General features: G+C 33.8%; 1 protein-coding gene and 1 long non-coding RNA gene across 2 annotated transcripts in view; both read right to left on the bottom strand.

Moving 5' to 3' along the window:
• Positions 1-1,929: 1,929 nt before the first annotated feature.
• The window catches only part of LOC130628755 (TBC1 domain family member 9B-like), an 85,363-nt gene continuing 70,409 nt past the window's right edge, over positions 1,930-16,883 (bottom strand). Inside the window, exons 20-29 of the mRNA XM_057441758.1 lie at positions 11,666-11,812; positions 11,223-11,334; positions 10,951-11,011; positions 10,506-10,691; positions 6,775-6,876; positions 6,458-6,556; positions 5,922-6,116; positions 5,256-5,451; positions 3,906-4,579; positions 1,930-3,733 (exon numbers count right to left, since the gene is read on the bottom strand). Coding sequence (XP_057297741.1) covers positions 3,065-3,733; positions 3,906-4,579; positions 5,256-5,451; positions 5,922-6,116; positions 6,458-6,556; positions 6,775-6,876; positions 10,506-10,691; positions 10,951-11,011; positions 11,223-11,334; positions 11,666-11,812 — 2,441 coding nt within the window. The 3' untranslated portion in view covers positions 1,930-3,064. The remainder of the gene's footprint in view (positions 3,734-3,905; positions 4,580-5,255; positions 5,452-5,921; positions 6,117-6,457; positions 6,557-6,774; positions 6,877-10,505; positions 10,692-10,950; positions 11,012-11,222; positions 11,335-11,665; positions 11,813-16,883) is intronic.
• Positions 7,565-10,471, bottom strand: LOC130628760 (uncharacterized). Its single transcript, XR_008981855.1, has 2 exons — positions 9,725-10,471; positions 7,565-7,880 (listed from the first exon to the last, which is right to left on the bottom strand). It is a non-coding gene; the product is annotated as an uncharacterized LOC130628760 (long non-coding RNA).

Below are 16,883 nucleotides of genomic sequence, written 5' to 3' on the forward strand. Positions count from 1 at the left end.
AAACTGTTTGTAGTTTTTACTTTTACATTTGCTGGTCTATAACTTTTGTTTTAGATGAGGGATAGGCTTATAAATTTACTTCATATTTTCGTTTCTCTTGAATGCAAAAAAGCAATGTAAGTTAATCATGTGCATACTTGTTCAATATTGTTTATATAGTTATAAAAAGAAACAAGAAAAAAGTCAGGGAAATTCCCTCAAACATTTTAAACTTTTTAAATGACTAAACGCTTGAAAAATTAGATGAAACAATTGATTTGATTTAAGGAACTCCCCTTTCGGAAAGTTAAACTTTAGCTTCTGATTTTGTTATAGTTTAGCCACAAGTAGTAAAATAAAAAATTCTGCCATCATGTATCAGTGCAAGGTAGGATGCTAATAACGTGGTCCGTGATCCGGGTTGGTTATCAAAAATTTCGTGTACAATCGTCTGACGAGAGTGCACGACCATGGTTGTCCTCGGGTAAAGGCAACTCCTGTCATCCTCGGGTTAAGGTGACAAGGTTTGGTGCTACCTAAAAGTGCTGCCCGACCCTCAGCCCATAAAAGGGATCGACCACTCTTTTTACTTACCATAAAGTTCAAAATTAACCCAACCGAATAATGGGTTGAAGCAATTTTTGTGACAATGCGTTTAAATGGTAAACTGAAATCTCAGACACATGTTGGGTCGCCACCAGACAGGTTGTGTATTCTACCTAGACGGTGGATGTAGACTTAAAAATGTTTAGAATTTTAATCCCTAACATAACATTAACACTTTCTTTTTCCAGGTCGATTTTTCCTTAGCAACTTACTAAGCAACTTTAGCCCTGAATTTCTAAGATTCCATAGCAACCTCAGCCCTGAACCAAAAAGTAGAGTTGCTTATAAAAAAATGTGTACTGCTGTTGTTCCTTTGAGAATATATATCGTTATTGCTCAACGTGCTTTATGTATGGATATGCAGGTAGCTGTCCTTCAAAAAGTGCAATGATCGTTAACATGAAACGGCACGTACCATCTGTATACTTACAATGATACTGTGCATTAGTATCAATACCTGTATTTTGCCTGTGTGTGGGCGTGTGAGAAAGTCTTTCTCATACTCTCCTAACGTTACCCTGCTTTCATCTTGTTAAAACAGATCACAGTGTCCGCCACTTTCATCTGCGTGTTGCTAACTTAAAAACACCGGTCATGGCTTGAGTAGGCAATTCTCATTTGCTTATGCAAGGTACTACTTTTAGAATTGTAAAGCTCCAGATATTTTTTGCAAGGACGAAACTGTAAGATAAAACGTAGAGTGTTGATTCATTTTCTAAAAATAGTACAGAATAGATTCCTTAAATAAATAGTATAGATAGAATTTTACGTCATCATTATTTTTTAATGCATGGATTTTCTGTATGTCTGTGTGTCTGCCTGTCTATTTATCTATCTATCTGTCCGTTTATGTCTGTTTGACTCTCTATGAGTCAAAATGCTACCTGCAAGTAGCGACGTGCGAATTTATGAACTAGTCGCTAGTCCGTGGAAGGTTTTACGTGAGACCGCCCGTTGTAAATATTTCCCAAATCGCAATTTCGTGCAACCTTGTCCACTTGTTAGCATGAAGTAATGACATTTTACTGAGATAGGGGTTATTACTATAATTATGAGCACGATTATAGTACAGTTTATAATTTAATTAACCCCAGGTTCTAATAAATTGCAAAAAGATCACAGGATCGCCCGTCTTTTAAATCCCGCACGTGGTTTTTTGTTGCAATTTTGTGTGCTCGTAGCACGATTTTTTTCAACTACTATTAATATAGAGATGAATTTGTCACATCTGACGAAGTCATATTTAAACGTCCGCAAGGCAAACATTTTTAATTGAAGGTAGGTGTTAAAACAGATTTTAATAGCTGGACAATTTGATAAAAGAAATTAAAAAAGGAAGAGATAATTATTTTTTAAAATTCTATTTCATAGAAAAAAAGTTTACCAAAACCAGCTCCGGTTACTGTTAGATTAGCGATTCCATACTTAGCAACATTGTGCTATTTTTCAAAAAATATGTTTTTTGTACTAAGTTCAAAAGTTCGTAAGAATTATAACGTTAAAATTGTTGGCAATATATACACAAATATTTACTTTACACTAATATTAATAAAAAGAATTTTCTGCCATACCTTATTCAATTATCGCGAGTACAAATTTTATAGCAGGTAAGGTATACTACTTTTAGCGCGATGTTAAGACTTCTAGTTTTAACATCGCGCTAAAAGTAGTATACCTTACTGGTAAATGACCATGTACGGAAAAGAGGATTTTAATTCGTTTTTTGAAATATATTAATAATTGCCTTTTCTCATCCTTGACACGACCCAAAATATATATAGAGAGAAAAAAATTCAGGTAAAAATAGCATTGCGTAAAAATTTATTCCATCCTGGTCGGTTAAAAGCTGATTAGCGTCAAAATTAGTCCAAATAAAATGACACATTGGCTTAATCCAATTCTTAAAACAGTCTCATAGAAATATTAAAGCAGAAAAATAATAAAAAAAATATATTATTCGTACGGCAAAGTATAAATGTTTAATTCTATATAGTAGTTTGAAATAACATTCCACACAAACCAGACATTCTTATACTTCACAAAACCATTAGGGATACACTATCGCAAACATTTTAGTAAAGTCGATTTTATAGCGCCGGGAAATACCTCATCTCAAAACTTTTGCCCAAGCTCGTTCTTAGATCCCTTTTAGCTTCTGTAATGTGCACTCTGCCATAAAGTCGAAAATTTCTGACTTTGCTTAACTAATCTTACCCTCATCTTTTTTGACGAACAACAGTAGCAAAAGTGTGTGTGTTATAAAGAATACTCGAATGCAAAAAAACAATGTGGGTTAATCATGTGCATACTTGTTCAAAGAACAATATATATATATATGTCGTGGCTGAGAGAATGAAAATAGTTCCTGATATTTTACCCGATCAAATTTCCATCATTCCCCTATTCATATTTTAATAGCTAAGTACCTCCATTGATAGAACAAGACCATCTTGTCAAAAAGATTCGAACTTGGGACAGATCAGGGGGAGAATATTGTTTTGAACTCTCCTTCTTGCTTATATTTTTTCATGGCAGTGCCCAAATCAAACAGTTTTTCAAAGTGATCACACAACACTGGTTCGGAGAGCATACAGGCAAGGAACTGCCCGTATCTTATTTTCCATTCCTGATCTAGTAAACCAACTGTTTGATTTTCACCAGATATTTGTTTTGTAGTACTTGATTCGTTGTCTGGCATACAGTCTATTTTTTGGCTGCTAGTAACACTATCTGGATCAAATCTTGACATACTTGTGTCTCCTGCCGTTTTATTTTCAGTTTCATTTAAAACATCCTGATCTTGTGAGTGCTCTTGTGTTTTTACGCTTAAAAAATCGTTCAATGAAATAGACGACGTTTCAGAGTCATGTAACTTCGGCACAAAAACAAAAGTCTCATTTGATGTGATGTCCAGATTAGGGTTATCTACTAAAGACATAGTTTCAGTTAACTCAGCTAGTTCTTCATTTGTGACGCCATTTATATTATCACTTGTAATGACCCCGTTAGTAGCTGTCTCCTTGGCAACGTCACCAATTTGTAATAGCAACGTTCCGCACTTTGCAATGGCTTGGTATAAAGCTTGTTCTTGAGTTGGATCCTCACGAAATAAAGAGAAAAAACTCTTCCACAGCTCGATAAATTGAGCCTATAAAACAAAAAGAGAACTTTACATCAAATGCATGTAACAAAAACAAACAAACAAACAAGTCAATGATCAAAAAACCAACTAATTCACTGTTGCGTAGGAAAATAAATTTAAAAACAGACTTCTTTGCATTTTCTCGAACAACTACTTACAAAAGCTTATATATCCTTACCTGGTTCATATCTGTCAACTCGTCATCGCTATTCTTTTCTTCATCGTCTTCAATCATGGACTCAACAAACTTTTTCACTTTCAACCGTGCTTCAGCGCTTTCTGCATTTGACAACTCGAGTAAATTCGTTGTATCCAAATCAATCTCATCGACGCTATGTTCAATAACTTTATCGACACTTGGTGATTTGTTAATATCATCTTTGAAGTCCTTGTTGTCATCTGATATCACTCCTGCTTTTTCTTCCGACAAGAGTTTACCAGAATCATTGCTAGCTCTGTCGCTATTTTTCGTATTATGGACGATGTGATGTTCATCGTTCATCGCTTCCTCAAGTTCATCTTCAAAATGATCTACACGAAACTCTAGCGGGCTTTTAGAGTGGCTTCTATCTCGAAGTTCCGGATCCACTTTATTTAAGCTGGGTCTTTTACTAGACGAGGTGATTACCTCACCCGATCGCGTTAACGAGCAAAAATTGGGAGATGTACCTAAAGGACTATCTATTATCTGATTAGATAATGGGGAACTATCCGAAGGGGTTAAAACAATATTCTCTTTGTCTTCCACACGTCCAAGGGCTTCCATGCGAGATGTTCTTATAACGTATAAAGGCTCTTCTTTATTGGTCGCTTCTTCACTTTTTAGAAAACGATCTTCTTCTGTTACCTCGGCTAAACAAGAACATAAGTATTTATCAACATTTGATAATTTAAAAAAAAAATGATGATATATAAAAGGAGGTACTGCATTGAAGAAAAGTAAAAACACAGCTGCAAATAGTGGAAACAGCTTCTCCAGCATATAGTGTCAACAGTGGAAAAAATGTCCTACGTTTTACAAAAGATCCTGTGACTTTTTCGGTTTGAAGGAAAAATTATCAAAATCATTTGCTGTTTATTTTTTTTTAAACATTCTCTCTACTAGAAACGATGATAAATCTAGTAATTTCTTGGAAAACAAGAAACATTTCAGCACACGATTGAGCTGACAATAAGTTACATTAAGTCCCTGAAAAAAGTGAAAAAACTATTACGCACAAGCCGTCAGCGAGACACGATTTCTTATATTATAAAAGAAAGACGATCAGGAAGGTGCCATTATACATCTGAGCTAGTATTGCACTTTAGGATGAAAACAAACTAAATAGATATTTAACTCAATAGTCGTATTTTGACCATCTCTAAACTCAAAAGACGTCATAACTAGGCAACAGAAAACATAATAGACGTCATATTTAAACGACTTTCAAATTAAAGAAGATGTCACATTAAGGTAAGCTTAAAAGTCGTCATAATTAAACGACAACAAAAACAATGACGTTATAATTAAACAACAACAAACGCCTACCGGCCGACTCTACCACATCGTACGAATCAACATCATCATTTGAAAGTTCTTGCAACTCCTGTAGTGGTAACGCAGGGGGAAGATGCATTTGATAGAGTAACTTCATTTTCTGCGTTATATCACCTCGACATATTTTCTCGAATACAATTGTAAATTCTTTGAAATTAATTATTCCCTTACATTTAGTGTCAACGACCTGAAAAGATGACAAAAAAAGGGGGATCAATAAATAAGACATTCAGCCACCAAGCCTAAAATGTATCAGTCGCCAAATTTTTATTTTTATTCCAAATATTTATCAAGGATATAGCCACTTCAGTGTTGAAAAAACTACCATTAATGTAGATCCTCTGTTCAAAATGTATATATTGGGTATACACTGGCATGACCTACTTAATCTGCCCTGAATGGCATGGGATTTTTGAGAAAAATTGCGATATGCAACGAAAAAGTTCTGTACCTGATTGCTAAACAACATACATAGTTTTTGCTTTATCTGGAAAAACTACACAAAGTCAATTGCCTGATAATTACCATTTTAATATATATATATTTTTAATTTCCTTATACAATGTGAAAGTATAATCCATCAGTCTGATGTCGTGACAATCAGTCTCCCTAATTGTTTCAAGTGCAAACATTTGAAAAAATATAACCGCTTTTTACCCTGAAACATCTATTAGCCAAAACATCACTCATTTCGCCACCACCCCACGGTGAAAGTGCACTAAATAAATCCTGAAAGCGTTGCTTATCTATCCAGATCCCCTCGTGTGGATCCCTCCAACTGTTGTGTTCGCTAGGTAACGACCTTTCACTCTTTTCTCGTTGGCCCCAGTACCTGCTTTTCATATGTGCACTCTAAAACAATTCGGTACTCGTTAAGAATGAAAAATCCTTTAACAATATAGAAACGATATAGAAGGGTGAGCAATGTTGCAGTTGCATTTAATGATACAATGTAAATAATCTGTGCAAATTTAATCCACTTTTTAATTCGGTTTAGAAAAGGAGCGTTATACAGAAGACTTGGGTACGATAACAACTTTTCGTGTAGACTTGCTATATAAAAAACGAGGAGGAAGAAACAACAAGCGTGTTAGGGGATTTTATTTTTATTATCTTTGATGATTCAATAATAAAAAAAGCAGAAATAAGTATGGCTTCGATAAAATGATCACTTGAGAAAAAAATAAACAAACCTTAAATAAAACAAACAATTCCTCAAGTTCATCGGTCGGAAATGCTGAGTCAGCAGCCACACAACGTATTACATTCCGCTTCACACTGTCTTCCAAATGCTAAAAGAAGAAACTTTATCTCTATCATAATATGAATTTGATATCTCCATCATAAAAATTTATATCTCCATCATAATAATAAATTTACCATTATTTAATTAGAGAGAATCATTAATAAACATGAACATTTTCACGGTTTAACAGTTTTTGTTGAAAATGTTATGTAAAGACAGGATTGCAGAGCTGACGTAGAATCATTGGTTAGCATATTACATTACCTGCACTACGCGCAGACGTTGTTGATTTCTTTGTTTATCTATATTCTCCGTGGTGAGGAAACCAAACTTTTGATACGAACCAATTATTAAATCATTGACATCCTGAAAAAGTTTAAATAATTTTCTTTTTCAAAATAGTAAGAGCTTTGTAACGACAGACGGTTAGACAGAATTCTCGTGAGTAAAATGTGTAGCTCTCACTCTCTTGATTAGAACTAGCCATAGTTACCACTAATGCGCCCCGAATTACTAATAACGATTTCAAACATTCAAATTTAGAACGGGATTTAAAATTAAAATGGAAAATGGTGGACGTTTGAAATCTATAAAAACTGCAGTGTTAGAACTTATTATTTTCGTTATTTTCACATTTGGCTAAGGCTCTATCTATAAAGTTAGATCTTGATTAAATATATGTACACTTTAAACGCCTCTAGCCTTCTTGTTGTGTAATTTCACGTAATCATTGCTTTTGATTTTTGGTTAAAATTCGTTTAAAAGACTTACGCATACATTTTTGACTTATCAAATCTCCAAAAATTCTTGTGCTGTAATAACAAATTGTGTCTGAAAGCTATTCTGCTGAAACATTTTCCGCCAAATATGACGAATATAATAGAAATGCAGTACGGAATTGCAAAGAGGCTTGTGAATAAGCTTATTGCCCAGGGGAAAATTTTTAAATAAGAAGCCCTGCGACTTGAAGATTTCCGTCATTAGGCTAAAAGATTCTGAAATTTGAAGTAGACTTTAAAACGGAGAACAATGGGGTATATAAACACATCATAAGTATCCTAATTCTCAATTATTATTGTAATTAACGTAAAATACAACTTGATAAATAAAAAATAATTTTTTTTACATATATATAGTATATATTCTAAAACAATAGTTAAACTTTAACTGGATTTTTTTATAACTGATCTCGAAAATTCCAGGATGCAGGATTGCTATGTATGAACTTCACGATTCGAATATATATAATAACTTCTGAAAAATTTCAATGAATTATTACTCCGTTAAGTTACCAATAAAATCCTTAAAAAATTTCTCTCGTTGAAGATTTTTCGAAAATGCTGATGGTGCATGGTTTGATAACAAATGATCTGAAAAAGAAAGTATATTTAAAATTGAGAAAGAAGAATACAATTTTACCAGAACTGAATTAATACTAGGTTGTTTAATTATTGTCTACTTATCTGATTTAAAGTTAGAATTTATTAAAAAGATACAAATCAATGCCATGTTATACACAAAAGGTATACTATATAAATAAAAATATATATATAAATTTAGTCAAGCTGGCTTTGATATCATTGTTAAACAAGTATAATATTAAGCAGGCGATACAAGATTTTCAAACCTGTGGACAATACAGGACTTATTTTGTCGAAATCGATTTATTGAATTTTACAAATTTGAGTGTTTATTATCGAGGAAATTGATTGGTCATTGTTTTCGTATTGAATTCAACAAGTTGATACAAAAAAGGGTAGACACTCAATAAATTTGTCAGATTTGATAAATCAACATCATTTATAATTTCAAGAAAAAACATGAAAAAGTGAAGAAAACAAAGAAACCTGTAACATACTGTGGGTAGCGTCTAGTTGTACTGCAAGGGCTAACTATGTTATGTTATTGGTTAATTTATCAGTTCAACTTGACTGTTCCGTGCAATGAACAACAATATTTTTTCATGATTCAACAAATATCTTTTTATATATATTCTTGCGGTCGGATTCGTGTCAACCAATCACGGGCCAGTATTCCGGTTAAGCAGCCATTATGAAATGGGGTACAAATGCCGTAATTAATGTTTTTGTGGTGAAATCTTCATAAATACAATACTGGATTTTTCAAGGAATTCTTTTTTTTTTAGTCAAATCTTTAATATGTTTTAGATACTGCTTAATTTTTGCCATTTTCATCATCATCATCATCATCATCATCATCATCATTCTCGGCTTAACGTCCGTTTTCCATGCTAGCATGGGTTGGACGGGGTATATTAATGACCCTCTTCCAATCTGATCTAGACTGTGTTAGATCTAAACTCAACTTCTTCTCTATTAAGTCTGTCCTTATAACCTCCTGCCAAGTCTTTCTCGGTCTGCCTCTGGGCTTTGCCCCAGGAACTATCAAGTCTCTACACTTTCTTACCCAATTATCCTCCTCCATTCTTTCCAAGTGCCCCAGCCAATTCAATCTTCTTATCTGGATAACATCTTTAATTCTACAGAGACTTAGCCTGCTTCTTAGCTCATCTGAACTCTTTCTGTCTCTCAGACTGGCATTACACATCCACCTAACCATTCTCATATCATATCATTTTGCGACATTTTAACGACGTTTTACTTGTAAATTCTGTTTAAGTAAGGTTGCTACTTTGAAGGTTTGACCGTGAAAAGTCCACTTTGTTCTCCATCGGATAGCAACGAAGGAGAACATTCTGACCGCAAGAATACATGATAGCAGCCTCACAAAGGTTCCTTTAGAAGTTATTTTACTCACCCAAAACGCCTATACTTTTTACGGTGTATGTGGCTTATCAGCACCCTCGTTGATAAAATTACACAGGGCAGGATAAAAGTTTTTTGTTGCTTCTGAAAAAAGGGACTCTAATGAAAGCACTATTTTGTGCAGCTCTAGCTTGATAGCTGTAGTACAAGTGAGAGTAGTTTTACGACTATTAACTTATAAAATGCAAGAATTTAAAAATAAGTATTTAGCTCCCTAGCTACATCATTAAAGCTATTACGACAAGCCAGACCATCGGGAAGGGAAGACCAACAAAATGCAAGCAGTTTTAGTCATGGCCATACACGGAATGTTCTGTTCTTGATTGACTTTAAATTGTGATGCATTTATAAATTGCGGCCTTTGGATCAACGCCATAAACCGTTCTGAGTTTAATTTCATATAAAATATAAGTAATCCTTCTACTTACTGTTAACAAGTTTCGAAACAACTTGGACAAAGAAAAACAAACTTTTTCTTGAAGATAAATTCACGTGGGCTGCAGTGACATTTAAGCATATTAAACGAGACAATATTACAAAGCTTTAAATTAACATAACAAAAGAATCTCGATTAATATTTTTTATGGCAGTCAAATCTTCAGAGACAACAAAGAAACCGAGACAAGATAAGTTTTGCTCGATCAGTGTTATTTTTGTCTTGATGGTACCAAACACACAGGTTGTGTTATATCAAACCTAGGTTGGATGTTCGAGCCGAAGTTCCCCCGCGAAGTTGAGAGTAAGAAAAAAACTTCTCCCATACACATAAAACAAACACTATATACCCGCGGTCCACTAAATGTGCGCCCCTTCGGCGGGGCGCAATTATATTATTTAAACCTAAAAATCAATTCGAAATTTTATTTTAGTCTTAGTGCCAAACACGCAATCGTGAACTTAAAAGAAATGGGTCCAGAAACAATACAATATTCGTACTAATTTCCGCGCGATTATTTGGCATATTAAATTTTAGTTTTGCGTGTAGTTTTCGTACTAAATTTTGCGCAACTTTTGTGCTACGCGCGAAAATTAGTACAAAAAATAATGTATTGAACAAGATTTAATTAACGCAAATTTTTAATGCTGAACTAAGAACTACAGTGGACGTAGGTGAACACTTTAATGTACAACTGTCAGAGCTTTGTTGTTATGGATTTCCTTACACATTGTAAGAAAAAAAGGGACAACTGCTTCAAGTAAGTTACTTACGACATCAGTGCTCGAGTTGGTTTTCTGTTTTTGTTTTCTCGTATCTTGCAGTATATGCGACGCGTCTCGACACGACACACGTTCAAAGTATGCACTCAACACCGTCATCGCTTCTCCATCGTCGCGACATTTTATCAACTTCTCTTTGTTTGCTTCAAGAATCGATAAAGCCAGTTGAAATAAGACCTACGGAGGAGAATGAAAATGAATAATAGCTGTCATTCGCAGATTTCCTTAAGGCTAGCCCCACTAGGTGTTTAAGAAGCATACACTTTAAAATTTGATAAGTATGTAGACGACCCTAAAAGTGTAAAAAAAACTTCTAGTAACACTACAGGATGTTATCATGTGACTTAAAACGTCAATATAAGGCTAATTTAGAACTACAAATTTTCTTTACGCTTGCAGGAACAAGTACGTAACTGAAATTGTAAAGTAAATCTACCTTTGCTCCGTCGTAGAAGAAACAATCCAGAATGCTGACAGCACAAGACAGAGGTACGACACTAAAAAAGAAGAGAAATATGTTCAAACGAAACAAAAAGAAAATGTTAGAAAAAGTTAAAGTTCTTTCGCAGAACTTTTTTCTAATCTTATAAAAACCAATTTTATTATCAAATGAGGTAAACTGGTTGTTTTATTTTCTATCCTTCCAGCAGTACTTGAAACTATCCAACAAACCTCACTTTATTTTCATTTATGTTAACAATTTTATACCTGATAAAAATAGTTAAAAACCAAGACAACGAAATCATGCTTAATACACCAAGCCCTTTTAAATGCGCATGCAAATCTGGTATGTATTCTTCTGTTAGTACTTCAAATACAGCTAAAAAATAAACACAAATAATTATCATCAGCTAAAAACACAAAAACAGGATGCCGCAATCTTAGGTGACACTACCCAAAATATTATACCCTTTTTCCGTAATAATCATTTTAAAGAAGGAAATACAGTCTGCACGCGTCGCAGTAAAATCACAGAAACTCGAAATTATAAATCAGATTACTTATTCCCCCGCACTATAAAAACTTGACAGCAGTCACGCTTGCTCTCTTATTTTCTAGAAATCTCAGCAAATTTCCCGCATTTTTCATGATCTAGCAGATATCATGAAAAGCAAGACCTAGAATAAATAAGGTGCTACAAACATGCATACCTTGGTCTACCAGGGCTCCAACCACTTTGGTGTTGTAGTAATCAGGCAGCATGTTTTCACACACACAGGTTAACAACCAGAAGGCTTCCTCCTCAGTACAGTACAGTAGCAGAACAGACGCTACTATATTCATTGCTTGACAGTAACCTACAAAAGAATTCTTTATTAAAAACACATTTCATAGTCTTAGATTTAGGCCAAGACCTGAGTAGTTCAGGCTAGAGCACTAACCCCTTCATTAACTATAATCTCACAAGCTGGATTAGACCTAGTATCCTATAAACCCAAAAAACGTCATAGTACAATGTAGATTGCAAAAGAATAATGTGTTTTTATCATGAAATCGGTTAGGATCAATCATTCTGAAAAACAGTTAGCAGGATTTCTTTAGTTTATAATTAGTGAGGTTGTTTTCTGGCTTTAAGGTGTGCGGATTCCGGTAATAGTGAACTTCTATACGCACAGATTCTATTGTGATTAGCTCTCCGTAATTGAAAAAAAGGTGTACAGAGTTGCGATCAATATTACAAGCATGGTGTCATAATTTTTATGACTAAAGATCATCAAAAATGATGATACATGGTAGGTCAACTAAGCTGGTAGTTAATATGAATTTGTAAATTGACGTAATGGAATTAGGAATATTTTCAAAAACCTTGAAAATATTTTAAAAACAAAAAACATGCTAGCAATCACAGTAAAAACAACAACAAATATCAAAAAATTGAGCTTTATGAATTAATTGGATTATATTATAGCGGATTATATTATTCGCTTTTCTTTTTCATCATTAGGGCACGATATTTACACTGTGTCAATGTTATGACGTCACGATTTTCCGTTACTTTCTTACTCCTCTTTCTGTAAAATTGTTTGTCAATTAAAAAAAGAATAAAAAAAGGGACATACGATCACGGTACATGACTGTTTTGATCTCATGCATTAACTTTTAGCAAAACAAAAATCAACATCAAATGCATTTTTAATAAATATGTAAGAATCTAATAAATGTTATATTATGGTTATCAGTGTACTCTATTGTTAAAAATTATCGCGGAAGAAAATTTCGCGATTCAAAAAAGTATTTTTATGCATTTTCGCGGAATTAAATTTCGATATTTACTAATACCTCATTCCCACCTTACAAAACTGGATTAATTTAGAATGGCTTTACTTAAACTGGTTTTAATTAAAACTCGGTTTTTACATGTACAATTCACATCTGAAGTTTAAAACACATTTGCAAAGATCAAAAATAAAATTTATTATGCTCAAAAATTGTAACTTCAGACCTCTTTGAAAGAAGTACAAATATTCCCTGATCAAAACCATAACTAAAATTTATGAAGAATCTATCTGACTTGCATGCATATCATAACAGCAAACCTCTTCAGACTTTTAAAACTTCGACTTCAGCTTAATAACAAAATGTCTTCAGGTATACAGCCTCATGTTTACTTCGCATATTGCGTTAAAGCATTTTAACATAAATGTGTAGCCACTGTTTATAACCACTATAAAAGTTGGACACCAAAAGTTTTTCTTCTGAAATAACAACTTAACTCTAATATGAGTTCAATTACATTTAATTCTTTATATTTTGCTTCATTTATCCTCTTATGTTAAACAACTTTCTCGTGCTGTAATAGCACACAAGGGATCCGCCCTTTTTGTGTTTAAACATGGTTTTAGATAAAACACAAGTAAATAAAACAACCTCGACTGGTTGTTTTATTAAAACTGGCATCGTTAAAATAGGTTTTACGGTGGTATGAACGGGTAGATCTATAACTTGATTTTATAAAAGCATATTAAAACATGTTTTAACTTTAGGTGTGAATATTTGTGGTAGCTATAAAGAAAATCTGATATTTTGCGAAATTTAATCTCGCAAATTTTCAAAAAAAACGCAAAACCGCGAAATTAGCTTTCCGCGAAAATTTCTGACAATAAAGTACGTTATTTTAAGAACAAGTCACATCAGAACATCTGGCCGAAAGAAGATTATCTAAAAACTTGTTTTCCAAAAACAAGTTTCTAAAAATTCCGCATTGTAAATAAAAATCTTATTATTCCATTCAAATATCACTTGCAAAGATGTTTTTCACGGAGGTTTGCAAAAACGTACGAATTTTTAACGTAAGTGTGGGCGAAATAAATCGCGTATCGGAGTTTTCGGATCGAATTCGATCCAATTTTTTTGCTTATAAACAAAATGTCGCAAGTAGCACAAGGTGTGCAATTTCCTCAACTAACATCAACGCCTACATGCAGAGGAAATTTTGTTTTAATATACTTTTACTTTGATTTGTTTTTATTATTATCAATATTTGTATTGAATGACTTTTGTTATTCTACACATCATTGTCCACTATGCACTTTACAATGTCGAAGGTAAAACTATCTTGGCGCCAGACCAATATCACGTACAAGTATGGATTTATTTCCATCATGCTGGAACAGCCTTATAAAAGTTAATATCTCATTGCAGTTCCATAATGAAATTCAAATAAAAAATTAGTGTTGGTAGGTTACATAAGTAATTTTTAGTTAAAATATTTCTGTAGGTATTTTGAATGTCCTGGCGACTGATAACAGGCGAATGTTATAAACGTTCGTACAAGTTAACAAAACCACAAATATTAAGAAGTTGGACAGGGCACGCATTCCTCAAATTGTTGTGTTATCGTTTTATGAACAGACAGAGTTGTTCGTACAATTGATTTTGAACAAGGTTTGCAGAGACATGGCTTTCCTACTTCTATTGTAACTTAAGGAAGTAATTTTTCTCCGTTTTGCCCAAATATTCTAGGTCAGATAATTTGCAAGGATTATTTTGATAGACACAAAGCGCGAAAATTTGTCTTTTATTTTGCTGTAAGCTGACTACAATTATAGAATAGAATTTTTTTAAAAAAAACCCACAACTTCCCGGATTCCATCACGTTTCAGAAATATTTTTTATCCCGGCAAATTAAGCAACAGGGAAAATTTCCTGAGAAAAACAAAAATCTGTTTAATTCGCCAAAAATTAATTCCAGCAAAATACTAATTTTTGCACTGGAGAGAATTAATTCTCACGGCAATTAGTTCCCTTGTGGTAGTTTATCTTTTTGAAAAACGAAGAAGGTTCAGATTTTAAGCGATCAGTCCAACTCAGTAACTTTAAAAGTGAATTTTTAAGAGGTTGCATTTAGCGCGTTATCGTTATACAAACAGATAAACTTGATTTAAAACTTGAAACATAGCGTACACAGTTAGAGGTGAAACTGAAAAGAAGATGACAGGTTAACTCGGCCGAGACTACAGAAAGAATTTAGTGTTGAGATGGAAACATAAAAGTCAATTGTATCAGACTAGACTGCAGAAACATGTAAGCCCATTGTGTTAGACTAGACTGTAAAAACATGAAAACCCATTGTGTCGGGCTAGACTGTAAAAATGTTAAATTACTAAAATCTGACAACCTGTCGTTCTCCACTTGGTTATGGAACCACAAAAAGCTAGGCTATGAAAGTGTGCGAGTCTTTTTAGCTGGACTGTTGGAATGTGAATGCTTTTTAAATTAGAATATGGGAACGCAGTCTCATTGCGTCAGATTGAACTATGGAAACAAAGACTCACTGTTTCAAGCTGGACTATACTGAAATGTCAAAGCCTATCTTTCCAACTTCGCTATGAATGCGTGGAAACTGGTAATTGCAACGACTCATTTGAATATTTGAAAGGTCATTGTTTTAAGCCAGCTTTTAGAAATACTTAAAACTGCCAGTTTTAAACCGCGAAAGTAATTATTTGATCGAGACACCGGAAATTGCCTGCGTTTAAAGCGCGATGGGAGAGCGATTACTTTCACGCGATAATGAAAACGCGTATATTCTGCATATGTTATATCAATTTTTCAATTTCCTGAACTATGTATATCAAGTGCAGACAACCTTTGTTGATGCAAAGTTAAATAGTATAATTAACTAGCTGGTTTCTTGCGCATTCTTCTCATAACATCTGCGTAGATATTCAACCACAAGTGATTCGCAAAATTTCCAATGACGACTATAATATATTTATTAGGAAAGATGCCAAGTAGACACAAATCTTGTTACATAACAAGAATTACAACATATTTTACGTAACTATGTATAATTTTCGAAAGCAGAATTTGATACAGCCCCCTGGCAATACTACAAGCAAGCTGGGCATGTGTTGCATCTTATCCGAGAACATGGTTAGGTAGCTAGATTCAGAATTTCATCCAAGAACATGGTTAGGTAGCTAAATCCAGCATTTCATCCGAAAACCATGGTTAGGTAGCTAGATTCAATCCCATGGGATTTAATGCTTTCAAAATAACGTTTATCCTTCTTTGCAACAGGGACTTAAAAATAACAACAACATGAATTTGTTTATTCATTTTAAATCAGGGGGTAAGTAAGCAGAAGCTATTTTTAAAAATTCCTATTTTTCTAGCGCCAGCAGCAAAATAGCAATTACCATAGAAACATTAGCAGTAATTAACATAACGAACCAATACAAAAGCAACTACAGCTTTTAGTTGACATGGTAACGAGTCTACATCCAATGATCTTTTTGATTTACAGGACGACAATAAAAATATTTATTATTGTGTATCTTTATGTGGGCACACAAGTTTGTTTACTGCGCAAGCCGACATCAAGGGTTAAACATCTCTTTACGCAAACTGACTATTAGCAACCACATTAACGCACGCCCAAAGAAGGTAACGGTACTTTTTGAACTCGAAGTAAAAATTACGGTGATGTGTTAATGAAAGGGCCTTTAAGGTTTCGCTCACGAGATGGAGTGCCTTAAGATGCACTTCTCCTTTTTGTGAGAATTCTTTGTAAGATAACAAAACAGCAAGCTGTAATGATGAAAACTGACTGTTTTGTTCTTGAGTTGTAAAGGTTACACCCTCTAGAGATCTATATCAGTGCGAGATCTCTATAATATGAACAAAAGTACTGAGTGAAATGATAATACATCCAACTGTACCGACTACGCAGATCCTCAATCCATGCCTGCATAACTAGATTTGAACTTACATTCTCAGGCAAAAACATTTCTAAGGGACTTTCGGTTCTCGTTTTGTGGCAAGCTAAAGAACGGAATAGGTCCTTATAACGGGTAAATAAACATCTTCATACTGATTATTAAACTGGGGATTGATATTCAGACATTTTTTGTAGTTTTTTACACA

Source organism: Hydractinia symbiolongicarpus, chromosome 15 (assembly GCF_029227915.1).
Source record: "Hydractinia symbiolongicarpus strain clone_291-10 chromosome 15, HSymV2.1, whole genome shotgun sequence".
Classification (NCBI taxonomy): domain Eukaryota; kingdom Metazoa; phylum Cnidaria; class Hydrozoa; order Anthoathecata; family Hydractiniidae; genus Hydractinia; species Hydractinia symbiolongicarpus.